This window comes from Oculina patagonica, chromosome 13 (genome assembly GCF_052425735.1).
Source record: "Oculina patagonica isolate OP01 chromosome 13, crgOcupat, whole genome shotgun sequence".
NCBI lineage: Eukaryota > Metazoa > Cnidaria > Anthozoa > Scleractinia > Oculinidae > Oculina > Oculina patagonica.
In genome coordinates, this window is record NC_135770.1 from 5,245,702 (window position 1) to 5,273,666 (window position 27,965).

At 38.3% G+C, this 27,965-nt stretch overlaps 2 protein-coding genes across 2 annotated transcripts; one reads left to right on the top strand and one right to left on the bottom strand.

Moving 5' to 3' along the window:
• Window positions 1-2,557: 2,557 nt before the first annotated feature.
• On the bottom strand, window positions 2,558-9,595 carry LOC144636643 (UDP-galactose transporter senju-like). Its single transcript, XM_078495832.1, has 5 exons — window positions 9,436-9,595; window positions 9,036-9,153; window positions 8,777-8,823; window positions 6,216-6,355; window positions 2,558-4,205 (listed from the first exon to the last, which is right to left on the bottom strand). The coding sequence occupies exons 1-5, from the start codon at window positions 9,572-9,574 to the stop codon at window positions 3,564-3,566; spliced, it is 1,086 nt and encodes a 361-aa protein (XP_078351958.1). The 5' UTR covers window positions 9,575-9,595; the 3' UTR covers window positions 2,558-3,563.
• Window positions 9,596-9,694: 99 nt separating this feature from the next.
• LOC144636803 (adenylate kinase 7-like) lies at window positions 9,695-27,841 on the top strand. The gene is made up of 20 exons (XM_078496001.1): window positions 9,695-9,813; window positions 10,735-10,905; window positions 12,479-12,587; window positions 13,158-13,252; window positions 14,013-14,387; window positions 14,957-15,034; window positions 15,294-15,380; window positions 18,983-19,045; window positions 19,190-19,318; window positions 21,070-21,181; window positions 21,737-21,807; window positions 22,155-22,212; window positions 22,324-22,386; window positions 23,132-23,230; window positions 23,914-24,012; window positions 24,464-24,544; window positions 25,674-25,726; window positions 26,165-26,251; window positions 26,487-26,645; window positions 27,556-27,841. The coding sequence occupies exons 1-20, from the start codon at window positions 9,718-9,720 to the stop codon at window positions 27,592-27,594; spliced, it is 2,124 nt and encodes a 707-aa protein (XP_078352127.1). The 5' UTR covers window positions 9,695-9,717; the 3' UTR covers window positions 27,595-27,841.
• Window positions 27,842-27,965: the final 124 nt, after the last annotated feature.

The window sequence follows — 27,965 nt, forward strand, 5'->3', positions numbered from 1 at the left end:
GTCATGCCTTCCTCCTCGATATGAGACCGAGATCGAGCGGAAGTTGGGTACAAGTGAGCAATAAGAACCGGTTGCGGGAGGCCTGAGGGTTTTTTTTTCAAGCTTGGGGGGTGGGGACAGGCACGTGAACTGTTTTAGAAGGAAGAAAACTTCAAGCTTGAAGAAAAAAAAACAATTATTTTCAATACGAGGGTACCGATACGGTGTTGGGTGGATTGCAAGTGATCAAAGTCTGGCTGGAGGCCACGCCCATGAAATTAATAACCAAGCAAAATTATAAAAGAAAAACATTGGAATCAACTGAACTAACGTTACAAAATAAAAAAAGCAGCCTCACAATATTCCCTGTAGTTCAGAACTCAGCCAAATAGGCTTAACAGGGCATTGCAGTGGTGGATCTAGGGGAGGGGCCCCACCTTAACTTTATTTTCGAGAGCAGCCCCCCCCACACACACACACACACACACACACGCATTTATTCTAGGGACTGGATGATGTAGCCGTTTTCGATTGACGTAATCTTAGTGTTGCCCATATTTGGAAATGCCGTGGGTATCATGTGTAGATCGGAAAAAAGTAAAGGCACGTTGTTGTTGTTGTTATTGAAGTTCTCGTCTCATTTTGACTATATTTTACATGCTTCAATGATTGCCCCCCCCCCCCCCTTTTTCTGAAGGTCAGGATCCACCCTGCATTTGTTTTGGAGTCAAACACGTTGGTGTTGTTTGGTTACATCAGGGTGTGTACATGTGGATGTATGATTTAAGTTGGTATGTGGTCAACTTAGCTTGATGCTACATGGCCTTTTTGGCTATCTACACCACCAATGCACAATAAAAGGAATTCTTATAAATTAGCCATAGAGTCTGCTAAGAGTTAACCATTCTAAACAAAGACAAAAAATTCTTTGGGAAAAGATTGTCCTAGTATAAAAATTTCAAGTATGAGAGGCACAGTTGCCAAATGGTTTACACACTGGATTCAAGATTGACCAGTCCAGGTACGAGACCAAGGCTGGGTCACTGCATTGTGTTCTTGAGAAAGACACTTTACTTCCAGTGCCTCTCTCTGGCCACCCAGGTGTATAAATGGCTGCCGGCAGCACTAGCATTCCATCCACAGAGCTAAATGCTATGGGAACCGGGAAAAGCTCAAGCCTGATGGGCTACTAGGCCCAAACATAGACTTCAATATTCAAGTATCTGTTGTAAAATCATACTTGATTGTTGAGTAATAGCTATCATGGCAACTACTGTTACAAGTTGTGAATTTTATTGGCACATTATAAATCATGCTGACTTCACAAGTAATCTATAATTACACACCTTTCAAGTGGTCTTCCATGTAGCATAGAAATTTGATGTATGGTGAGGGGCAGGGAGCGGAAAAGGGAAATTGTCGTGACGGGAGGGTATACGTGACGCGAGCTAGAAAAATACGGGACGGAATCGTGTAAGAAACGTGACGCGTGATTTGGTTAAATTGTGCGTGAAACGGGATCACGACACCCCCTTTGCTACCCTGTATGGTAAAATTACGAAAATCTGTTCAACAGTCCCTTTCAGGCAGGTTTGTTTTCAGGGAGGGCTTGTATACTCTGTGTGTGTGGGGGGGGGGGGGGGACAGCGGGTCAAACACTGCGCGTGTGCACAGTTGTTGTGCAATTCCTACCAAAATTCTTCATACAAGGTCTTAAATTTTCTGAAAGCTTTCGCTTTAAAGTTAAAAGTTAATGCTGTTCCTGGAAAGTTAAGGTTTATACGCTGCTTATGGTTGGGAAATCTGATAATTGATCTCCACTGAGTTTCCCAGCTTGAAATTTTCTTTCACCGTACTATTTCTATAACAATTTCTTACAAAAGTTTGCACGTGCTTTCGGGTCAAATTCTTAGAAAAGGCTAAGGCGCCAAAAACTGGAGGTGATGTCATTTTTGCGTTTGACCGCTGTGAAGTGTGGGAGGGGAGGGGGGAGGGGTGAAGCTTGTTTGGGTTTCTATTTGGACAGGATACTGTATGTGAATATATTTTGGTGCAAACAAGAATGCCACATGGTAAAACTATTTTAATGATTGCTACAGCATACAAGTTTTACAATGAAGTTCAAGGAGTGTGTTCCATGTATCATTCTCATGTGAATAGAGTACAAACTACAATATCCAGGTCTGTTTCAACTCATAACATTAACCTTGACCTTGATTAATAATGGTAATAGGACTGAGTGGGGTCCAATTCGGTTTTATTCATACGGGTTTTTAAAAAACGGCGCGCGGGGGGGGGGTCCGTTTTTTTTTATGTTATTTAAAGAAAGGGTTGGGGCGACGTGATGTCTTTAAAAAAAAAAAAAAAAATAAAAAAAAATAAAAAAAAAAAAAATTTTGTAATATTTTTTATTTTTTATATAAAAAAAAAAAAATATAATTTACAAAAAAAAAAAAAACACAACCGCACACAAAATCTCTCTTTACCCGCTCATATCTTTTTTTCTTAAATAAAATAAAACCTCTTTTTTTTATCTCTATAAAAAAAAAAAAAAAAATATAATTTTTATATATTGATTATTCTGAATATCACAAAAACCTCATCCAATAATATTATTAAAAATTACAGTAAAAACTTATCAACCACAATATTAGCATAATAAATCATATTTTCTTGAATAATTTACAAAAATAAATCATTATTTCTGTTATTCACCTATCCCCCAACCCAAAAAATCAATACGACCAAGGTAATTAGTTTAGCAGGGCAGCTATTCAATTGCTGGATAAAGACTTGTAATTTCAGTGCAGTTAAAGAGTTTTTCTAATGATGTGATAGGAGGGAGTTGGTCCCTAACATTTATCTACTACCCAGGACTACATTTTTCAAGTAAACATTTAACTTGTAAACAATTTCAGAGGACCTGTTCACCAATTTTACACTACATTGCTAACAAGAGATAACATCTAATGACATTGTTCACTTGCGCGAGTGGTTAAATACTTTAATATTTACAATGATGAAATGGCAACAACACATACACCTCTTGCATGGTAAATTACGAACATCCTAAAAACCTTCAAGCTGACAATCAACCAACTGTCTAATGTGAAAAGTTTAGTCCTCAGGTAACAAGCTTTTGCAGCCCTAAAACAGGACAACCCACAAAACAAACAAAATTCGTTTCAAGTTTGTAATTCTACTAACAATATTAGCACAAACTCACAGTCCATCATTTGGCATACTGGCCTACTAGCACGGCACTGGTCAGGACAAAAAACTTGTACAATTAAATTGAACTGCCCACTTTTACCCCACCTATACCAATAATATGTTTTCAATAAATTAATGTGTAACAAATTGAAAATCCACATTCTCACCTGGTACATAATTTCCTTTTAACCAGCATTGTAATACTTGGCTGGCAAGGATGCCGAACTGTGAGTCAGTTAACTAACCCAGTTTATCTACTTTTCTTTTCTATTTTTTTTTTTTTTCACTGAGCCACGGGGCTAGTTAACTGGAAATGACGACTAACTCAGTGACCTCATGTACAATCAAAATTAGATATTTTAAGAACCCCTTCAAACACTTGCATCTGATTTTTGAGGACCATCCACGGTGGATTTTGCTGGCTTAGGTGTGTTATCAACAGGATTATGAGCATATAAGATTACTGCATAAGATACAATAGCTATTGCAATAAAAGTAAAAACATCAACTGGAATTCCAAAGATTAACCAGCACAATACAGCCGTGAACATGATCTCTAGTGCACTGGCAAATGTCTTTAGAATAGAGTTGAGCCGCTGCAAGAATAAAGCTGTTGTTATGCCGATAGCGGCATTATTGAATATAATAGCCAAAACTTTGCCCTGAGCGATTGATGACAAGCTGTCTTTGGTGAAGGCATCTGACAGAGTGCCATTGGTCCAGAGAACAGCAAAATTACAAAGCACAGAATCAAAATACATAAAACAGTTCTGAACCATAAATGGAACATCGCCACTCTTGCCCTTCAGAAGATACTCATTGTAAACACCAGCAAAACAGGAACAAAACACTTGGACGAGGATTAAAACCAGATGCACATCGAAACGCAGTGAAAAGGAGCTGCCAGCCGCTGCTGTGAGGTTTTCATATTTGATCTGCTTCACAATGCAACCAGATGTCAACAATAACAAAGAGAACCACTGAAACCCACTTAACTTCTTACTGAACAAGATCTGCAAAAAAGGAAAGACTGCATTAAATATTACAGCCATTAATGTCTACGATGGAACAAAGTACAATTTATGAGGAAGATACAAGTCAGTCATGGTCTGGTCTTCTCAAACTCATTAAGATGGATTCCGCTGAAAGTTTAATGAGTGGAAAATTAAGTACCAAAAATCTACTCATTGCAGGGCAACTTTTTATACTATTTAAAAGATCTCAACGAAATTCATTCGTCTTAGTGACCCCGTAATTAAATTCTAAAGCATTCTCGAGAAAATTAAAGTCAAACCTCGAAAAAATGTATAAAACACGAGCATTTTGTCTTGAACTGGCGCTCCGCTGAAAAAGACACTTCTCCTTCCGGGCAGCTAAATTTTTTGAGTTTTTGTTAGTGTACACTGTTGCCATGATAGAGCTTAACATTCTACGATCGGAAACCATAATTCATCACGGAAACAAAAAGGTGTCCCGCTTTGCCATTACGTCCGCTCAGTTTTTTCAATGAGAAGATACAAAAAGACACACGCTATCCAAAACGAAAAAATACCTTGATTTACGAAGCTGACTGAGCAGCCAAAATACAGTAATGATAATTACAGTTACAGTCGAGAGAACACTTGTACAGCTCAGAATTCAGAAGCATTATTATAGAAAACTGAGATCTTTTTATTACACTAATTATTTAATCATACATCTGATGATGGCCTAGAAGTCTACAAAGGAAAGGTTAATATGTTTTGCATATTTAATAATTATATTATTTACTTCTAAATCACCTGTTTACATGCAAAGTACAGCTGATTAAAAGCCAATTAATGTTAATCTGAGATTAAAATTTAACAAAGGCTTTTACAGTATTTCTGTTATTTCAAAACACTTTTTCTCTGGCAATTTTAAGTTATAGTTTGACATTGGATTACCCAAAGTTACAGTGAGAACACGAAACTGTGAACACTTTTATTATACTTTGAAAAAGGAAGTAGAGGAAATAGTTGACAAATTATTCACGAAAAATAACCTGCTGGCTCAATCTCTTTCCATTGTTTTATATTTCTTGCAGTTTTGGCTATCATTCGATGGTTTTCTGCAGAAATTTACATTTGCATGACAAAGGAAAGTATTCACGGTTTTCTGGTTCACACTGTAAAAATGATGGACAAAAGAAAATAAAAGACATTTTTACTAACAACTGTAAAGCTGTTTTTAAAAGTTCTCATAGGTAAGCTAATATGTGGCATTAAACAGTCAGAGTCTATGATTCTTCACAGATTCTTATGAGGAACTCAAATGAAGCAGGAAAAAGGCAAAACTCCTTTAGGTTACAAAATGGCAAAAAACTGGTTGTAACTGACATACGGTACTGTAAGATAACATTATGGATACTGCAATCTTTACTGGTTACTATCTTTTAATAAAAGCTGTGAAAACTGAAGCTTAAAAGTAAATAAATGGCAGATTTGCTTTGAAAAGTCATTAACCTAATGCTATAATTTTGAAAAGGATTGGCAGAGCAACCACCTTGCATTTAAAGAATGCTTGAGTTCAAAATGTTGATTAAGTTCTGAAATTTCCATGACTACACCTAAAATGCAAACAAAGAACTGGGACTTGTCCTTATGAAAAACAAATAATTTCAAAACACTCAGCTTCCTTACAATACCTTTGAATCTCATTAACTTGATCCCTCAATATCTTGAACCTTTTGGGGGGTGTTTGGGGTTTTTCCCTTCCAATTCCCCTCCAGGTTGTTTTCTTACAAATTTTACCCTCGATAACTCGAACTCCCTATATCTCAAACCATTTCTGAATTCAACTGTAATTAATTCTATAAAGGCAACTCAGAAAAATAATCATGGTTAAATCTATTTTACAGCTTTTTGTTGCAAGTTTTGTTTCAGTTGATATCAAATAGGAAATTAAAACGTCTATCAGGTTAAATAGAATACTTTAAGAAGAAGATGGATGAGAAATTAGCTTAAATTTAGTTGAGTAAAGTTGATATTAAAGTAACTCCGTACCTGAAATATAACTCCAGTTACGACAACTCTAAACTGAAGCAGTAGGAAGTAGGTTGTTGGGTCATAGTTTGACAAATTTACAAATGCCAAGTTGTTATAAAGGCAGTACATGAAAGATGGCACAATGTAGAGTAGCATCACTGTAAAACAAAGAAAATAATATAGTCAGACTGTGTAAGTCAATAAACACAAAACAAGATTTATCCTTGCATGGATGCCACAGACATTGTTTTCAAAATCCCCTGACTTTTCCCTGATAAAAATAAAATTTCCCTGACCAAATATACCGTATTTTTCGGATAGCCGAGCTTTTCACCTCACAGAAAACTGGTCCCCAACAATTGGGGTCGCAAGCCGAGCCCCGGAAAACCGCCGACACGAAAAACAGTTTAATCTTCATCCTTGTGGCCGACTGTTCCCACGCCACCCGATTGTGGCGACCGCACAACCCCATGCCCGCACCACCGACCGGGCCGCCGGCGCGACCCGCGACCACCAGGCGGGCGCGCCGCCCACCCAGCCCTGAGGTCCGCCTGCGGGGCGCCGAGTGGGACGAACAGAGGGCGCAAGCCGAGGCGGAGCGAAAATAGGTACACAAAATGTCAGGAAAAGTAGCAGCCTCCAGCCATCAAATGTATAAAATCAAGGGTGTTATATTTCAATTTTCCCTGATTTTTTTTTTTTTTTTTTAAAAATGACAATTTTTCCTCACCCAAAATAAAATTCCCTGACTTTTCTGTGACCTTGAAGAATTTTATTTTTCCCTGATCATTTCCTAACCTGTGGCAACCCTGCCTTAGGAAAATCACATGTTTGTACATATGTAAGACTAAGCGACATAAGCTTTAACAATTATTGTAGGGGATTTGCAATCAGCAACAGCCTAATTGCAGGGAGGCACAGTAGCCTAATAGTTAGTGTGCTGGACCCTGAATCAAGCGGTTCAGGCTTGAGCCCTGACCAGCATTATTCTGTTGTGTTCTTTGGCAAGATACGTCACTCTCACAGTGCCTTTGTCCATCCAGAATGGGTACTGAGAAATTAAATACTGGAAGTAACCCCTTGATGGTCTAGCAGCCCCTCATGGGGGAGCAGAAATATTCCAAGCCAGCTCAAAGTGCACATTTGGAGGAGAAAAGCCTAGTGGTCCTAGCCTCAAATACAGACTAAATCTTCAACTGCATAGCCTACTTAAAAGCAATTTGAGAGTGCTACATGACTTATAAAAAAATGTATTAGCCAATATATACTGAAGTCAAGTCACTGTGTTGAGGAGAAAAGGTGTTCAGGGTACAAGACAGTGTGTCCAGTTTTTAGGGTGCAATAAAAATGGATTGTCCAGTTTGCCGTTAAGGCAAGTTGGAGCCATTGCGTGCCAGCCCAAAGGCCTTTCTCAATAACCTCCTTCATCTGCCTATAAATATAAGTAAAAAAATACTGCTTGCCAATCAGGCAAGTGATTGATAAAATTCACTAGCCCAGCATGGGTCATTAGACAGGACTTTATTTGCACCTTGGTTGTTGTTGTTGGCAATCCCTCGTAATAATAGCGAGTAAAATGTCCATTGGCAGTGATTCAATTACATTAAATCAAATTATTTAGTTAACATGTGTTCGCCCATGAGTATGCAGTCCGATTCTGAAAGAGCAAATTCTTGGACAAACTGGACATCTGAATTCAATATAGGTTGAAACTGTGCTGGCATCTTGTTGTCTTTTTTTTCATGCCAAGCGGAGTCTCTCACTGTGTTCCTTCCTCTGTTGCACACTGTGCACCACAACAGTTTATATAATAACCTGAATTCTACGCGCGTTGATTGGTTCAAGATCATCAGAGAAGACACATGGTTGACGTCACGGGGGGGACTCGCGCGGACAGAGCGAGCAATCAGAGTTGTCGGCAAAGTTTTCAAACTGCGGGGCCACACAAGCAAAAAGTCAGCACATCGTGAGAAACTCGCCAGCATCGTCACCTCGAAGTCGAGGGAAGAAGTGAAAGAAATATCCGAAACTGAAGTTGACCGGTGTGTACAGTTGGACGACGCCGGCATTGGGTTCGCTTCGATGACCGTGCAATTGAACCCCATCGGAGGTTGACTTCAATTGACCATTTTTCTGTTATTCAATCGGATAACAATGCCGTGTAACGAAAACAATAGTGAAATCAAAACAACTAGCTCACGGCACGGCAGCATGCCACACAGAAGTGTGGAAGTGGAATAACAAATAGACATTTGCCGGGCCCAGTAAAGAACAGAAGACGCAAAATGTGGTATGAACATCAGTGACCCACCGGCAGCGCCCGGGGCCACCTGCACCACATGCTTGATCATTACTGAACAGACGCACGGCAAAATGAAATCTATTTGTTAAATGGATAGCATTTCTCCAGCGAGGCTGATCGTTGGTTAATTGCTCCCAGTTTTTGTGTTATAGGCCAGTCCTGACCGTGGTTTGGGTCAGTGGGTTTGATACATAACCGTACCGCGTATGATACAATAAATAAAAGCTCTCTGCAACTTTTATCAAAGCTTGAGGTAGAACTATTATAATTTAATTACCTTTAGTGTTAGCTTGAACATGCTCCACAAATTCTCCCAATGTTGAACTAAACACAAAAAATTTAAAAAAGTTACTTTCATCCTATGTTTTAAAATTATAGAAATGATACAAAAGGATTGGAAAGTAAGATTTCCTTTTAAATCCATAATTAAGCTTATTACATGATACGCATACAAATTGTGAGTCTTGATTTATCCCTACAGGCAAAATGGCTGTCTATCTATATGAAGGCACAAATCTTTGGAAAGTTTTACGTACGTTCTAAGCTGAAGTCCAACAGCAACAAGAAGTTTGACAAATTCTGTCAAAAGAACCACTGTAACAGTGTTGTAGGAGTAGTGGTTGTCTTTGTCTTTTGTAGCTGTAACAAGGATGCCTGTTGGAAAGAAATCCAGTAAGAAATGTGGCCGATATATTTGAGTGCAAAACATTGAATTATCCAACCATAAATAAAACCACTGTACTGTACAGCAAATATAAAGTAAACAAACAACGTTTTGGTGACTAATATGGGCTTTTGCATTTGTAAAGATATCGAAATATGGTTTTGGAAGGGGAAATTTATGAGCTGAAATTTTCAATAGCCAAAACATAAGCTTATTTCGACAATGGTGCTTCCCAAATGCGGAAGCGATCGGCGTAAACTGAGCGTATTCACCTTGACTTATGAATAGTGCCATGTATCCTACGAAAATTAAAAAGTGTACTTTTGTAGGAAAAAGGTTTTTTAGATCAGAAAGAGCGCCAACTCCTCGAAAAATCGCCATCGTTTTCGGTTCCTCCTTCGGAGCAGCCATTCAACCGTGTTCTTTACAACAAACACGAGGAGAATGGCGCGAAAATTGCGCGCGACGTGGAATCATGGGAAAGCTCTCCCCAAGTTTACTCGTTTTATTGCCATAGCAACAAGTTTCAGAGGGAAAAGCAAAAAAGAGCAAAGATGGCGGACTTGCTGAACGCTGGAGAAGATAGCCCTAAAAGAACAGTGGTATTCGTGAATCATGTGGATTTATACACTGGGAAAAATATTAGCAGGGTAAGCAAGATGACAAAGATTTTATTTTAAACGATTTACAACTGCAAGAATGGTGATCAGAGGCTTTGTTTCATCTGCAAGTCTTGACATCCAAAACAAGTCAGTTTTATTTTGATGAAAAATTGCACCTAGTTTTCGATGTTTAAGACATGACACTTCGTTCGCTTAATTATTACTTCCAAATTTTAGTGAATTATGTCGATTTTCTGGGGTTTTCTGTAAACGTTGCTCAACTTATAATGAAGTTTTTGGGTTTTGATTCTCATGATCTAGACAGTATAAAGAGGGGGACATGGAGGCACCCTGAACACTGCAACACCGCAAAAATAATACACAAACACCGCATCACCGCAAGAAAATTTGACGAAACACCGTCACCACAATATAATCAAGTTACTTATGAATGAAAACGGCTTGCTATTGACAGCTAAAGCATATTAATGATCAACTAGACGATATTTGACTGTATTTTGTTACAAATTAAACATGTATGGGAGCAACTTCAGATGTGTCGGGACCTTTTGTAGAACGAGGCATAACACAATAGATTCTATTCTTATTCAATGACATGAAAATAAGTGGCCGGGTATTCTGAAGTTTAGCCAACATATGGTATATGTCGTATATGCTAGTATAATTTATAAAGAACAGATTAACAAAGATAGCAGAGCTAAATTTAGTTCTACAAGTGTCAGACAAGAAACCATAACACCGTGAATAATTTTGTTTCACCGAACACCGTAGGTTTAAAAACACCAACATCGCATACCACAGGGTTTGAGATCACCCCAACACCGCAGGGTGGGATTTTATTCACAACAACACCGCATAAAAAAAATTAGCAACATTGCAAACCCCCATGTCCCCCTCTATAAACGTTAACTGGATTCCACTTATATTTTTCTTTATACTTTTTTCAAGGTTTTAGCATCATCTGTTGTCGGTGCTACAGCAGAAGAAGATGAAGGGAACGACGACGAGTCTCAAGCTAGTGGACAACCTCAAATTCCAAAGGAAAATTGTTATAAAGTAGTTGGCACTTTACAGGATCCAACCCAACACAAACCTGAGTGGGTTGATGAAGTGTTTGAGGTGTGTGCTTTAGTTCTAAAATACGGGTGCAATATGTATATAGATCCTTATGCACCTATCAATGTCAAGCTGCGGGGGGGGGGGGGGAGGGCAGGCATAGGCAGGTCATTTGACAGTAATTGTCTGCCCTTTGTGGGGACTTTTGATTGTTTTAATGGACTTTATAACAGATTTTTGTTGAAGTTTAGTGACTTATTTGACCATCCACAAGTGTCCTGCGGTGGGGCATTTGAACAGAAAAAGTCAGCTAAAGTTTAAATACCCCTCCTATGCCTGGCCTCCACCCTGCAGCTTAACATTCAATCTTTAACAAAAGTAGTTGACACATTGATTTCGCTCTGCTGTTTTTATGGCAAAATTATCTCAAGTTTTTAAATTTCATGACTGTCTGCTAAAATACCCCCTCCCCCATCAAATGTTGTAAAATTGTAGCAAAGGGCTTCTAGAAACAAACAACAACATTGATAGGGGGTAGGGGGGTTGGAAAAGTCGGGCAAAGGATGAAATAAGTCCAAGTAACAATAAAATGGGGCCTAATTTGATAATGTGTCAACACTTTTGTCAATGATTGTTGATAGGTGCATTACAACTTTATATACGCTATACGGTTATGTGCCACGTGATGTGGCCCTTTTTCCAACCTTCCAGGTCTGTGATGGGGTTCCAATAACCTTTTAGTCTGAGGTGGGATCTCTGAATGGAGAAAACTTTATATTCACTTAATTTTTCACGATCCCATAACACACTTTGATGACCCCCCAAAATATTTGCATAAGCATTGTTTTTAATTTCTCTGGGGACGATTGTACATCATTGTAAATCCCAAGAGAAATTGAAAACAATGCTTATGCAAACATTTTGTGGGGTAAACAAGGTGTATTATGTCAAATTTATATCTTTCTACTCATCTAAATCAGGTTGTTTTGAAATGTGTAAAAAAATAGCAGATATTATTGTATTGGGGAAAAATTGAGATGGGGTATACAATTTACAAAAGTACATTACTCTTTAGCCAGAGATGGGGTAGCAAAATAAATTTGAGCTTTTTATGGTCTGTTATGGGGTGGGAATTCCTTACTTGGCAGATTGCTTATAATCATAAATTTATACCTGCCAACTTTTTCTGGGTCAAAGGCGTGAGAAAACGATATGACAATGTCGGAAGTTTTCCAAAGACGTCTGAAGTTTTCCAAAGACGTCCGAAGTTTTCCGAAGACGTCCGAAGTATTCCGAAGACGTTCCAATCATATTCCGACCCAGTGCGTGTACGTGTTTTGCAAACATGACCTCCTTCCCAATGAGATTTCGGGGAAAGTATCATCATTTACTCATTTTACATGGAGTTTTCGTTTCTCATATTGGTTTGAGTTTACATTTTTTGGGAAGTGTGTCGTTTGTGGTTTTAAAAACTCACATTTTTCGACTAGGCGTGAGAAATTGGTTCGTAAGCGTGAGTTGGCGTGAGATCGAAGTTTTCAATTCGCAGGCGTGAGAGTTGGCAGGTATATAAATTATCAGAATCCAAGCAAAAGAAATTAAAAAACAATTAAACCATGACTGATTTTTTTTGTAGTACAATACTAAAGAGGATCTTCTTCCCCATTTACTGGAGTGTGATATTATTGTGTATGACATCACTGGAAGTCCTGATCAGGTGGATGAAGCTACATGGGCAGTTTCTGGTATGTTTCTCTTTTCTTTTAATTTGATAAATGTAAATTTCCTCTTGTTAATTATTATATTAATATATCATAATAATTTTATCAATCTTGGGATTTTTCAAGTGTCAAAGTATTCTTTATAAAAGTAATAAGTTATTGTCGTTGACCTGTCTGTAGAATTATTCAAATGTCTCAGATAAACAGAACTCAAACTAGTAATACATAAAGTAACTTTTGTAAAACCAACTGATAATAGGAATTATAGTAATTACATACTGATCATACATGTACCTTTAGCATTACTAATTAGTTGATTTATTAATAATTACAAAAATTAATCATAACATTATTTTTATACAGTAAATGGTTTGAACCCAGGAGTGTCAGTAGTTCGTATAGTGTGATCGCCCGGGTGAGAGTACCGTAGTTCTGAGAAGAACTGTTGTTGGTGACTTAATACGAGGCTATATACCAACAACAGTTCTTCTCAGAACAACTCTCACCTGGACGATCACACTATACGAATTATTTTTATACAAAACAATTACATTTTATTCTATAATATAAATTGAGATTAAACTTATTTTTTAGCCCTTCATGCAGAGCTGGAGAATTTCAACAACATGAAAGTGTTTATTTGTTTATCAACTGTGATGACATGGGCAAGAAGCAAACCCCTTGATCCTGTAAGTTTGTACACTGGTCCATTTTTCATTCACTGCTTGTTAAAAAAGAAATTTAACAAATACGGTAACCAAAAAATTCTACCCAGTAGATATTTGAAGAGTCTCTGATTAGTCGTTCCTTGCTCGCCCAATACAAGTTACCGGTACACTGGAACAACCAATCAGATACAGAACAAAGGTCTTTTCAGAGGACATGGCCAGCTAGAAGATTACACACTGAGAAATAAAGTTATTATAATTATTATTATTAGTTGTTGTTAAATCTCAAATATCCCTTGAGTCAGGATAATAGCACAAAGAGAAACCTCTGCTTACTCAAGGCTATAGACAATAACTCTCGGAACTTTCTTTCTCTTCCATCAGTCAGAGTTAATACACGACCCAACATATCCTCTTTCCACTCATACATTCGGGGGAACAAGTGCCAGTTGATGGCGACATCACTTCTCCGAGAAGTGACTGAACCCAGGGTTTTCATCCTAGAAGTTGCTAAGCAACATGACATATTTGTATGTGTGGTTGCTTTTGACGTACTCGTGAGTGCTCGCACTAGTTTTTGATTGGACAAAATAATTTGATTCAAAAAGATTTGTCAAAACCGGTAATGAAGATTTGCCAAAAACCGGCACTCATTCCCGTGACTGCATATGCTTACCCGTAGTTTTAATCCAGTGATTAATAAAATGTTAATAAGCTACCATAAAGAATAATTAAAAAATGTAATATTAAGAAACATTATTTGACAACTTTTTTCAAACAGGATGACCCAGAGATTTCATTCACCGAAGATGACTACCGCCGCAGAAGAGCTCACCCTAACTTCAAATCACACATCAGTGCGGAGAAACTTGTCATCAAGCACGGAAAAACAAACAAGGCCAAGTTTATCACTTACGTCGTCGCCTCAGGATTAACATATGGAGCAGGAGAGGAGATCTTTCACTTCCTGTTCAAGACAGCATGGCACGGCCAGGCACCAGCATTGCAGTGCTTTGGCAATGGCCAGAATATCGTCCCAACCATTCACATCAAGGACCTGGCCACAGTGATTGTGAACATCTGTGATCAGAATCCTAAAGTGCGCTATCTAGTGGCAGTGGATGATTCCAAGAACACCCTTGAGGAAATTGTCAAGGTACGCTGTACATTTTAGCTGAAGTGCCTTAGGTTAATCCAGGCGCTAGAACATAACAAGTAGGCCAGTTACAAATATCAATTAACAATTGGTTACTGCTTTAGCGTGCAGTATTAAGTTACATGGTGCACGCAGGAAGTTTGGAGAGTCCAAAAGAAGCATAAGTGGTGCTCAAAGTGATAGTTAAGAGAAACTCTATCTTCTGAATGAGTGCTGATAGTGCACTGCTAAAAGCATGAACCAATTGTTTTATAACATGGCCAGTTGAAATATACCCCGTAGATCTAAGCCAGCGCCAAAAATTTGTGCGAGAGAAAAAATTTTGGCAAAGCGACTTGCTTACACTATCAGCGTGCACTATTGGATTTTGTGCATGCTCAGACACATATGTATTGAAGTTGATTGTGCACCTCTGCTAGATATGTTATAAAAAAAGTTATCCATGGGCTATTTTTGTTACTGTTGTGGTTTGTTTGTTTGTTTGTTGTTAATGTTTTTTAAATTTGCTCAGAGTGCTTACTAGCTTGCTCACCAGAATCCAAAATAATTTGTATGGTTCTTTGTTTCAGGTTGTAAGCTTACATCTTGGAAATGGAAAAGTCAAGAACATCACCAAAGAAGAAGCACTGCTTATCAAAGAACTTGAGGTATTAATGTTAACATCCATTTGCTCTTTTGACATTTTATTTACCAGTATTTTTTGTTTGTACATGTGTTAAAATATTCAGATGTTGAGTTAATGCTAGGCTTGGTAGCAAGCATTCCTATATGAACAAAGAGCTTTTTCTGCATTCTGGCCATGCGAAAATGCAGAAAAGCTCTTTGTTCATACAGGAATGCTTGATACGCAGGCTAAGTTGAAGCCTTTTGTTGTGCTAGACACTGATGGTACATTCTTTCTTTTAGCAAGCTGATTTTGACATGCTGTTGGTCAATCTGAGAATGGATGCAACATACATCAAGGAAGGAATGAACATAACTTGGGTATCAGAGGTAAGAACTATTGAGATATTTACCTAAAGTATAAAGAGAACTTCAAAATACTATTTGCTCTTCATCTTTGCCATGTGTCAGATGGGTGCATGTAGTCTCAGGTGACAGGGCTTGAAGAAGAACTTGAATTTCAGCTTGTTCTTCCAATAAGCAGCTCTCAAATGTTGCTTGCTTGGGGCAGTTACATGTACATGTACATGTACATGCTTGTCTCAGTTTACTTTTTAGTATGATTACTTGTAAATTGGAAGATAACTTGCTTGGATCCATGTACACGGGGCAAGTGAGCATGAAAAGTTACTTGCTATGCAGGAAAATATGCTACCCCTCGAACAGTAGAATAGTACCACTCTCCAATAGAATCATACCCCTCTCCAGAAGAATCGTATTCCTCTTCTGAATCAGTTGAATCATACCCCTCTGCAGTAGAGTCGTACCCCTCTTCAGTAGAATCGTTCCCCAGGAGAGTGTTTGACACGCCTGTATGCAAGACCAACCGTTTTAAAAATTCTTTTATTATATGCAATAGTTTAAATTACATTGTATAGATCACTTTTAATAGTTTTTAATATATTTTAATGTAAATAGCTTTTAATATTTTTTAAATCCTGTACATAGTTTTTATACATTTTTATAAATTTGTAAAAATACACATAATTCAGTCCGAGGACTGCCAAGTGTAATAGTTTTTAATAAACGATACTTCTTCTTCTTCTTCTAGTAGAATCGTACCCCTCTTCAGTAGAATCGCACCCCTCTCCAGTAGAATTGTACCCCTCTCCAGTAGCTTCGTTCTCATCTTTATACTCCAAAGAAAGCTTTAAAGGGTCATGATCAAGTGCTTTGTCATACTTTTCCCGCTCACAATCTGACAGTCGTTTGTAGAATGGTGCCTCTTTATTTGATGGGAAAAGATCGAAAGCTTCCACACTAAAATCCTTTGTAGACTCGTCCAAGATAAAAAAGTCGACCTTTGATTTTCCTTCCCTCCTCGAGGTTGCATCATAATCTGGAACTGTTACATGGACTCGATCGAAATTCTTGCAGTTGAAGTCCACTCCAGCTATGACACAACATTCCGTAGACTCGTGTATTTTTGCTATGATTTGGCAAACTTCGGAGGCCTTCTTTTTGACAGCTCCTTCACCTCCACCCTTTCTGATGTTGTGGTAAGATACGAAAATTATGTCACGCTTTGTGCGTTTGTGTCGTAGATGAACAGCGCAAATACGATCCTTTATCACTTTCACTGATGGCACTGAACCACTTCTTAGTTGATTTGCAGTTTGATTCGCAGGGAACATCTCCTCCAGAATTTTATCTAGATTCAATTTTGATGTGGATACTTTCTCAAATGTGTTGTTATAGAGCACCTGGGCTTGTTCTTTGTCTTTAGCTTTCTCACAGTTATACTTTCCACTGGTGATCCGCTTGTCGTTGAAGGATTTGCTTTTTTTGGTTTCTTGCAGTAGCATAACGTCTGGGCCGATGTGCTCAACCACTCTGTCTATCATTATACGTCGGGCATCTGCGTTTCCTGGCCCGTTAATGTTCCAGCTGAGCACGGTTAAGGGGAGACCCAACTCTGAAACGCCAGCAGTAATTTCTTCAAGTGAATTGTCGTATTTCGCGGCCATTCCTTTGTAGGGAATAAAGGTGTCCGAGATCAAAAACACTCTACGTTCAAGGATAAATTTTTTAACTCAATGTAGTTGGTCTAGCCAGACCTCTGGCTACCTCGATATTGGCATAGAAAATCGCACGACCTCGAATTCAATTCGTGATTTAAAAATGAGTATGAGTTGTGTCGATATCGCTATTGTTAGTGCCCCTCGTGTTTGTACGTGTAGGTCGCGATCGTCACCACATGCATTGAAGCGGGTGGAACATTCTGGAACATTCTGGAACATCTCCAAAACCAAAAAAAAACTCAAAACGTATATACTGAAGTTTTCTCGAAACACTTTTTTTCCGGACCATACCTAACATTTTCATTGAGCTTTTAAAAAATATTAATCGGAATGACAAGCTAGAAAACTGAAGAAATTATTGTTCGTAGAGCGAAGTTAAGTATAATGTATTTCTTAGGGAAATTGATATTGCCATGAATACGATATACAGAAAACCTTGAAATCAGTAAAACTTGAAATTTGTGCGATCCAGATTTCATAGAAACAAGCTAATAACAATATCTTAAACTGTGTATTGCCAATAGAACATGCAAGAATGAAAAAGTTCTGTTTGTTTGATTTTTAATAAATCGCATAAGATAACGCCAGAATTTTCTTCCTCGCATTTTACTCCCGTTGTAATTTTCGAGTAATTCTTTTTTTATTTTGAGTGCTTTTGTAAAAATCTTAAAAACGGCTCAAAAGATTTCTTTAAACGTTCACCACGCATGCTTGATTAAGTAAAGAATTTTCTTCCAAAGTTTTATAAACATTCGGAACGGGTGGCTTTCCACCCGATAACTATCCCGCTGAGAAAAAGCCTTTAACCGCAGCTAGGGTGCCTAAAACGCTATACAATCTCAACAAGAGGTGATTTTAAATGAAAACGTTATTGTAAATTTCGTACATTCATAGGCGACAGGAATATTTTGCATACAATCCTTTACAACGAAGTATAACCTTTGCTCTCATTTTCCGGTTCGGTTTTGCTTGCCTCAGTCGGCGTCATCTTTATGCTTGAATGCTTTGTGTTGCTGTCGATTTTATTATAATAAACCGTACTGTTAGTCACTAAAAGCATCTTTCACATTTATCTTTCATAGTCCTATTCCAAGGCTCAAAGACGGAGCTTTTCGCCTCGTTTTCAGTTGAGCTTAATACCTTTATTGTTCAAAAGTTGATCGACATGACTATTGTTAGCCTGCGAATACGGGAGCGAATGAGAGGTGGCTGTATTCGTAGGCTAGACTATTGTAAAATTACTTTCCTTTGCCACTCTTTATCATCTTTTGAATGCGCCCACGTAAAACCCTGAATTGTCTAACCTCGTATGTCTTTCAACACTTAGCCTGTTCCAGGCGTTTTGGGAGCAGCGCAAAGAACGGCGAGTGGGAAAAAATGGCGAGGAGTTTGGGGCGAGAGGGCCTTCTCCCCCACACCCCCTACCCTAGTTTTTCGCTCGCCGTTTTTCGCGCTGCTATCCAACTAACCGAACGCCTGGAAGTTGGGTTAAATTTACGCGTGGTTGGTCTGTGTAATTCGTGAGCGAGATGCATTGAGCCCAATAACTTGTTTCACTTGTATCTCCCCATTTGAACAGTTTTTTTTACCCAACGTGTGCAGCAAAGCCTGCAACGTCATTAGCAATATCTTCATCCAGTTTTTCTGCCTCCTTGAGGGTGCAGGCTTAGTTTCACCAAACGAATCGAGTCCACAAAAACGCGCTCACTTCCGCTTAGGTTCGGTGCTTGATCTTCGATGCAACAAATGTTTGATTTGCTCAGTGGTTTTTTTTATCTTTTGTCCATCAAGTGGTACACAATCCGCTGGTCAATGTCAAGACTAGTGTTGCGGACTCCTGTTGGGCTTAAAAAATTCTTGAAAAGCCCCTAGGGGTTTTTCATTTATTTATAAATCTCTTTTTCTCTCTAGACTGGACTGACAGAAAACATAGATGAAGTCATAAAAGAGTACAAAGAAACACGGGGCCTTCTGGTAAGATTTTATATAAACTCCGAGTCAGTACTGCAGAGCATGAAAAACGTTAACATGGTTCCCAAGACTATGATCTTTTTTATTTAATACTATTTCAGAGTGGTGGGTTCTAACAAATTGTTTAATTTTGTTGTTGTTGTTTAGCCACTTAGAGCTTGCATCATGGGCCCACCTGCTTCTGGTAAAACACTTGTCATCAAACAACTCTGTGACCATTACAAACTTCATCACATCAAAATTCAAGAAGTCATTGACGAAGCTATCGAAAAACTGGTAAGTTTTATAATAATTTGTTCAAAAAATACACTTTCAGAACTATTTTTTTAATTTATTTTTTTTTTTTATTGCAAAAACACACACAGAACGTTCTTACAAATTGACATGTTCGCTACTAATTACTTACTATACAAGGCTTTACGCATTACTATACAAAGCTTACTCTACTTACAGTACAGTACACTGCTTACACTACCTACATGACAATTAAATTGTTTACAACACACTACTTACAATACAATACTCAATTTCTTAAAATTTAATATTTATACTTATAACAGCGCAATACAATTTATCTCTTTTAATACATTTGCAAAAAAACTACAACTACTTTTGGCTTATTAAAGATAATGAAAATAAAAATGGTAACTTATAAAAACTAAATCAAATTGCGCCATTTTTATCTTACCGACATTTTGTTCAAAAATTTTAACTGTTTCTGTCAGTCATTGAGAGGGGCTTGAAGGGCGTTGAAGGAATTACCTGTTCAGAGGACCTTAGAGCCTAATATATTGTGTATATTCGACTAGGGAGGGTGAAGATAAAGAGATAAGTTTTTATTCATTTATTTTATTTCTTCTTTAAAAGGCTTTCCAGCAAATCCCACTTTTTGTTGGTTGTGTCATCTGTTCTTTGTTCAACGACATAAGATAAAGTAGAAAACTTTCTATTTTAGGAGGTCTTGTTTTATTTTTACAAATCCAAATAAAGTGTCTGGCCAGTAGAAAGCAGAAATTAATTTGGCGATGATTTTTTGAGCAGTCCGGTATCAATCCTAAGGCGACAGAGATGTTTACTGTGTAGTGTTCTGGAAATATTTTAGATAATTTTAGCAGTTCGGTTAAGGAGTTCCAAAAGGAGGTCACCTTGGAGCACGACCAGAAGAGATGCTTTAATTTTTCTGGTTCTTCTTTGCAGAAAGAGCAGTTTGGGTCATCTTGTACTCCAATTTTTGTTAAGAATTCATTAGTTGATATTCGCCTATGTAAAAGTTTGAATTGGAACTCAATAAGTTTTGTGCTTTTGGTGCATTTAAAGGCTAATTGATAGGCATCGCTCCATTTAATGCATTTTGTTTCTTCTGTATTACAGTCTTCAAACCATTTCCGTTGAGATTGGGAAGAAAGCGTAGATTTTTTGGATATCAGTTTCTGATACACTGGTGGGCTTGTTCGTTTTCGTTTTTCAGAACTAAGTATAAGCGTTAAGAAGTGTAGCCAAATCAGTTTCAATAAATTTATGCCTTTCATATCAGGAAAGGCAGTATATCTAGTACTGCAATAACTGAGAGAATTTTCGTGAGCTCAATGAAACTGACGTGACCTGTAACGCAACGCTAGACAAATTTCGGAAACTTAAAAAATTGTCGCGACTTTTCCGAGTAACAGAATCCGGCGAGTTGTGAATAGTCAACTGAAACATTTAGGAAGAAATTTCGTACACATCGTTCGGCTATTATCACATGCCATGCCCGCGAGATTTCGCGCTGATTTCCATCTAACTCGCTGGTTAGTTTTCAGTTTTATTGTATAAACCAAATCGACCACATTTTTTTATATATATACCATAGAAATGACGCCATAAAATGTTCAAAACTTCGTACGTAGTGAAACCACTCACCTACGGCTAATGGTTTCCTCTCCGGTTTTGGAAATTTTACGGCGTCATTTCGTTGGTCTATAACAGTGTAGACCATGAAAAAATGTGGTTGATTTGTTAAATTTATCTTTGGTATTATTATTTTTTAGCAACGCAGTGCAGCTCGTGCAGAAGGTGAAGGTGATGATGAGGATGATCTGAAGGCTCAAGAAGATCAAGAGTTTCTGGAGACTCTTCAGGACAGCAAGGATAGAAACAGCGGTAAAAATACAATTCTCTTTTAGTAGTTCACAACCCTCTTTTAGTAGCTCACAACCCCCCATCTAATTCTGACTGAGATTGTAATAAGAAATCGCACAGACAAATGACCACTCACAACAACAAAAAACACCCTTCATAAATAACGTTTTTGTGTGTACATATGTCTTCACCTTCGATGCATTTTCATTAACTTGGATTTGTCTATATATCCTGCACCTGTTCACTAGCAAAGTACTAACGCTCCAATGGCGGCAATAGAAAAAAGCTGCCTACATCGAAAATTGAGGGTCGCGATACTTTCGAAACTTCACGGTAAATGACAATTATAAGGAAATTGATTTTTCAACAAAATGTTTTAATGATATTGTTCTGTCCTGCGTGGTCACAAAATAATCTTGAATGATCCAAAACTTAAAAGAATCCAGTTATCTATTGAAACTATCAGAAATTGTCTATTTTCTTTACAAGAACTCTATTTCGCAGTGTACGTTATATAGAACTTCTCATGATTTCTTGTTACCATGCCTAATGTGATATAATGTGTTTTTGTTTTAGGTCGTTATGAAGATCAGTACATTATCAGGTTTTACAAAGACAAGTTGCATTCCATGCCGTGTCAAAATCAGGTGAAAAAAACTAAGTTTGTATTTGAGCTATGTTCATCCACTGCATGATGAAGCCCTTCTTCCTAAGTGCACCACATGTTCTGTCGTAGGCATTATGCCACCGGATAATCCCAAGACTTCTAAGCAGACGTTCTTTGGACTCCCTCGCGTTTCTCTCCCACGAACGAAGGCTATTACTTGCGTCGACACGCAACGTCTCGTTTCCCATTTCTGGCTGCCAATTTGGCATTTACGCAGACAAAGACTATCCTTGTAATTTGCAAATCGCAAAATGGCGAATATGAAAAGAATCTTATTTTTAGTTTCTCCAGCTATGACAATAACAAATCACTTTTTTGTGTTTTCAGGGATTTATCCTAGATGGATATCCAAAAACCTACGAACAAGCCAAAGAACTGTTTGCAGGTAAATTATTATACTCATGGCTTTGAAATTATTTTGCCTTTATTGTAATTTACGACGGAACTCATTAGTGAACTGCTGTTAATAATAATTTAATTGTTGTTGTTTTTTCAGCTGAAGAAGGAGAGGAAGGAGAAGAGGATTCACCGTTAAGTTACGACAAACTTATTATGCCAGGTAAACATCGATGACTTCATCAGCCATCATAGAGTGAAGAACCTTTTAAAGCTTTTTTTCCCGCCACATTGCCGTTATGGCGGGAAGAATTTGATGTCAAATAACTTCTGTAGAATTTGATTTTTTTTCTGATTAGTTTCAATTTAAAGGAAACGTCAAAATAGTAGTTTTCTGTGGTAGAAAAAAACAAAAAAACAAATGGAGTGATAAAAACCCGAAAATAAACAAGGATGGTTTAAACTGAGAAAGATTAATTAACAATTATTCACCAAAGTGGAGGTGGATAGCACTTTGCCAATCACCTCCGAGTTAACCAATCAGCGCGCGCGAAAAGCACTTTTCACTTGTGTGACAGATTATAAGCAACAAACTTGAAAATATTGGCAGGTTTTTTCGAGTTGATTATTTCGTGACGTAGCTTCTTCAATGCAGGGAGAAGATTTTACTGATGAAATTTGACGCATGTATCTCTGCTAGAAGCTTGCATACGCGTTTTTTAGTTTTTTATACATTTGTCTGTAAGAACCCTATTAAAATCTGCTTGACCTTTTGCAATTAAGTAAATGAAACACTTAAAAACTCGACTGTACTCTAATTATCTGACTAAGGGTTCTGAGTTTTTTCCCTCATATACAAGCACTGTATTTCAGGTCCGGTAATGTGACAGGCCTGTCCGTTTCTTTGTTGATTTTCACGTCTTCTGCCGTTGCTTTTTGTTTAATCTGAGTGTATTTTATCGTCACAGAGGTTGTGGTGTCACTTGAGGCAGCAGACGAATTCCTGAAGAACAGAGTGATGAACTTGCCCGAAAGTGTTGTCGCTGGAACGCACAACACAGAAGAAGGTAACGCTTTTTTTTCAATCGATTCCGTTTTCTAATTGTTTCTTCTTTCTTCTGGGCTAATGAATATAAGGAGCAGGGATGGCGCAGTGGCGGGGGCCCCCGCCTCTCACCGATGTAGTCCGGGTCGATTCCCCGACCCGGCGTCATATGTGGGTCGAGTTTGTTGTTGGTTCTCGTCCTTGCTCCGAGGGTTTTTCTCCGGGTTCTCCGGTTTTCCACCCTCCACAAAAACCAACACATCTAAATTCCAATCCGATCTGGAAACAGTGCACGAATAGCCACTCCGTGGATGTACCGCTGTAAATTCCTATTTTATTATTTTATTTCTTTTATTTGGTGCTAGGCAAAAAAGTCGGTACGCCAAGTCGTGTTTTTGGCAAATCTTGGAATAAAACGAGCATCAATGTTGCAACTCAATTGAACAAAACTGGTAAATTTCTGCATGTTGCCGCAAGTTATGTTTAAAATCGTCCATCGTACCATGTTACACTTTTAAAGCAACAATATTGCATTTTTAATATGTCATTGTATATCGTCTCGTTTAACGTCAGCTCGGGGTTTTTGGGAAATGAGTTAACTTTGTAAAGTTGTGAAGACTGTTTTTTTTAGTAATTTTCCCGTGCGCTGGCGTACTGAAATAAGTTTATTTTTGCCTGGCTAACGCTCTGTTTGTACATTTTTAGGTTTAATGCGTCGACTAGCTGAGTTCCGTGCCATTAACACGGAAGATGAGACGGTCCTGAATTATTTTGATGAGCTGGAAATACACCCTGATCATATTGGTAAGTACTGTAAACTTACTTGATGATTTCTACATTACTGATCGTAGCAGTATGCAGGACGATATTACCTTATTGTTACTTATTTTCGCAGTAACTTAATTTCGCGAAAATGGAATAGGCATATTTCGCGGGACTTAATTTTCGCGATTTGGCCAAAAATGCGTAATAAACATAAAAAATTCAATAGAACTTTTAAAATTTATTTTTGCGGGTCTTTAATTTCGCGATTTTTTGAAAATCGCGAAAATCGCAAAAATTAAGTCCCGCGAGTTTGCTAGTTTCGGTCCTGTAGTGTCGAGGTGCTTCGCACATAGTTTAGAGTTGATCACCACCAAAAACTTCTTGAATACAATGTAAGTTAAAGCTCAAAATTAGACTTTTTTCAACGTATATATCTTATCATAAGAGGATTTGGTTTGTATTCATTGCTTATTATTTTGTTATTCACCAGATATAACTCATGATAAAACCAGAAAAATGACCAAAATAGTGGAACAAATCAAAAAGCTGATGGGATCACCAAGAAATTACGGTAAGTTGTAGCTCTTTTAAGAATGATATTTGGTGAGTCCTGGATTTGACTGTGATGTTTCCTCTTTCTATTCAGTTCAGAGACTTAGAAAGCTTGGGGAGTGAGAAATACCCACTTTGTGATCAGCTTGTGAACACATCAAATTAAACACTTAAAAGGAGCCATGTTACGGACAATGCAATGTCATTCATAATCCATCTTAATCTTCGTCGGTCAAAACCATCCTTGGTTATTTTCGCGTTTTTATTCCTCCTTTGTCGTTTTCCTACGTTAGAAAACTATTATTTTGAGGTTTCCTTCAATTTTAATGTAATCAGAAAAAGGACTTATCGTGACATAGTCCAGTTCCTGAACTCTCTCTCTTCCGCGCGCGCTATATAGGGGTTGAACCCAGGCGCGCAAAGAGAGAGTCCAGGATAACTTGCATGCGCATGCGCTAGTTTTTCCCCCAAAATTGGGGGCAAAACCATATTTGGCAGCACTTTTGAAACGCGCGTGCACAAATGACGAGTTTAACTACGCGACTGTGTACTAAAGCAGGGTCACCGGAATAACTTTTAAAAAGCCAAGCTTTCCAGTCAATGTCTACTAAAAGCTATCGGCCAAAACACAACTCGCTATCCATTTACTATTCCCAGTATTTTGTAGCTGTTTATTGAATTGGTTTTGGATGCAATTTAGCAAAGAATTTTTCTTGCATTTATTCGCGCGCTTGATCGCGTAGTTGAATTCGTCATTTGAGCGAGCATTTTTATCCTAGCGCACGCGTCCTAAGCAAGTGACGCCACACTCCTCGCTTCTGATTGGTTCGTTCTGAGCATGCGCATGCAAGTTATCCTGGACTCTCTTTTCGCACGCCTGGGTTCAACCCCTATAAAGGGCGCGCGGAAGAGAGAGTTCAAGAACTGGACTAATCGTGACATTGCTCCTTAAGCACACTTTTGCATGCCTCTTCTATCTCCCGCTGCACTGCACTGTCACCCAGAACTCTCCTTTGGGTCCCGGGCTTCCTCCATACACCCCTGCGGCCCCCTCCACATTGTTCTAATTACTTGAAAAAGCGATCAAGCTAAAGCAAAGTGCCATATGTTGTTGGATTTTCATTTTATTGTTCGTTTGTTTTAATCAGGTCCTACACCGGAAGAGTTAGCAGAAATGGAAAGAATTGAAACCGAGAAACGGGTATGTTGTTATACACTTGGCTTGATTACCAGATTGTCTCAATAGAGCAGCGGAAATCAAATCTGTTATTTTCTTTAACAAATTGTGGCACTGGTAAAATAAAATACTTTTCAGTCTATATTAAAAAGGGTATGAGGATGGCGTATCCACCTTTGGAAACCTTGTTTTCTTTTTTCCGCCTGACGACGGCTACCACGATTTTTCCCGCCAATAAAAGACGCTGTTTCAGACGCTCGCGGGCGGCGCGGCTACCACATTTTTTTCCCGCCAAAAAACGACACTGATTCAGACGCGCGGCTACCACATTTTTCCCGCCAAAGTGACCCTCCCTTCCTTGCACACTGTTTTGCTTTTATTGGGAAATCGCGTACTCGTACCCCACTCTGGATTCCAAGGGAATGTTGTTTGTGCAAATTAACCTTGCTCTTTTCGATATAGCTTGAAAAAGAACGGAAAGCAAGAGAGGAACGAGAGAAACGAGACGCTGAAGAAGCTGCCGAGCGACAACGAAGAGAAGAAGAATGGGTAAGAAACGATTTCTGTCTTTTAACAAAAAATTCTTGCCAAAGTTTACAACGTTAAACCTGAAATTTTCAGGCTTCATCCATATTCCCATCCATTTCCATCCTCGTCATCGTTAGTCGTCCTCGCTTTATAATGTCTTCCTGGCATTTGTCGATAACTGTTCTACCTTTAAATACAGTCAGTCGTTAATTCAGTTTTGTAAATTTTGAATGAATTTTATAATTACTGTTTACAGCGCGTCCGATTATCGGAGGTAAAACGTCAAGAACAGGAGCTGCTAGAAAACCAGTCCATTCCACTGAGGAACTACCTCATGAAGCACGTTATGCCGACCCTCGCGCAAGGCCTTATAGAGTGCTGTAAAATGCGCCCCGAGGATCCTGTCGATTTTGTGGTAAGTTTGGTCAATGCAAACCAGGGGTAGATAGTTGGTTTATTGAAGCTTCAAATTACAGCTCTAGAGCCGCTGAATTAGATAAAACTTTACAATTGAACAAATAATAAAACTATGCTAAAAAGTGATCCATAACAAAAAAAAAACACCAAATAAAATCGTCTGCATACAATTGCTATAGAAAAACGTATTCTTTAGGCTGTTTGTTTTACAAATACGTACGTGACATCTTTGCCTATTTAATTACATTTTTTTCAATTTGACCTCTCAACCTGTCCTTTACATTCAAACTAGTTGAATTTAAATCGAATGGTCAAGTCGCAAATTGTTATTTGAATGAAAAGGCTCTTAAATCTTGGGTGGAAACATTGGAACATGTTTTATTTTTTTGTTCTTTTTACTATCGATGTTTCATTTTGCCAAATTTGTTATTCAGATACACTCGGTCAAGATGTGATCCATTGTTCCCTATAAAATCATTACTAAGTAGCTCGTTATTTTCAGAACCAAATAAATGAGACTCAGTTGTTAAAAGAAAAACCTCCTGGAAACGTCAAATTTGAGTAGTTATCACTTCGTGGGAGACGGGCGCTGGACTTCGAATCGGACGGTCCGGGTTCGAGCATTGGCCGGGGTCATTATGTTGTGTTCTTAGGCAAGACACTTTACTCTCACAGTACCTCTATCCACCCAGGTGTTTAAATGGGTACCGGCTAATTTACTGCTGGGGGGGGCATGATCATCCCTGCGATGGACTAGCATCCTATCCAGGGGGAGGGAGGGGGTAGAAATACTCGTAGACCCCGGGTGAGGCTAGTCGCGTCATGCTACTGAACCCGGGATAAGCCCCGGCCTGATGAACCACTAGTCTCAAACGCCATTTTTATGATTCTTTTTTCTTCTCTTTTAGGCTGAGTACCTCTTCAAGAACAATCCACAGATCGATTAAATAAGCAAAACAAGTGAAAGCAATAAATGTACAGTTGGACGGCTGAGGCAGCGTATGAGCCTTCAAAAAAAAATGAGCTTCACAAGATTTTTAAATATATCACAGTCTTTAGTTTAGTCGTGTAAAAGTGACCATATAAAATTTGTTGAGCGTTTGGCCCGTTAAATTGCACTCTCCATTTTTGTAAATAAACAGTGAATTAAAGTTGAGCATTTTGTATAATAAAGCTGAAATGTAATTAGAAGTTGGCATGGCATGACATGACAATAGCAAAACATGCGTTCTGATTATCCCCGGGGGGAACTCTGGCTTGTAAATGACGGGGATGATCGAAGGATTTTTTGGGTTTGAAATTTTCGACTCCGGGATTT

Excerpts from the sequence above, each read along its gene's own strand:
- LOC144636643 (XM_078495832.1), bottom strand. The coding sequence starts at position 9,574 with ATGGCTGCTCCGAAGGAGGAACCGAAAACGATGGCGATTTTTCGAGGA. Across the intron at positions 9,154-9,435 it reads GGCACTATTCATAAGTCAAG|GCATCCTTGTTACAGCTACA; the intron begins GTGAATACGCTC and ends TCTTTCCAACAG. Across the intron at positions 4,206-6,215 it reads TAACTGGAGTTATATTTCAG|ATCTTGTTCAGTAAGAAGTT; the intron begins GTACGGAGTTAC and ends CCTTTTTTGCAG.
- LOC144636803 (XM_078496001.1), top strand. The coding sequence starts at position 9,718 with ATGGCGGACTTGCTGAACGCTGGAGAAGATAGCCCTAAAAGAACAGTG. Across the intron at positions 12,588-13,157 it reads AGCTACATGGGCAGTTTCTG|CCCTTCATGCAGAGCTGGAG; the intron begins GTATGTTTCTCT and ends CTTATTTTTTAG. Across the intron at positions 23,231-23,913 it reads AACGCACAACACAGAAGAAG|GTTTAATGCGTCGACTAGCT; the intron begins GTAACGCTTTTT and ends GTACATTTTTAG.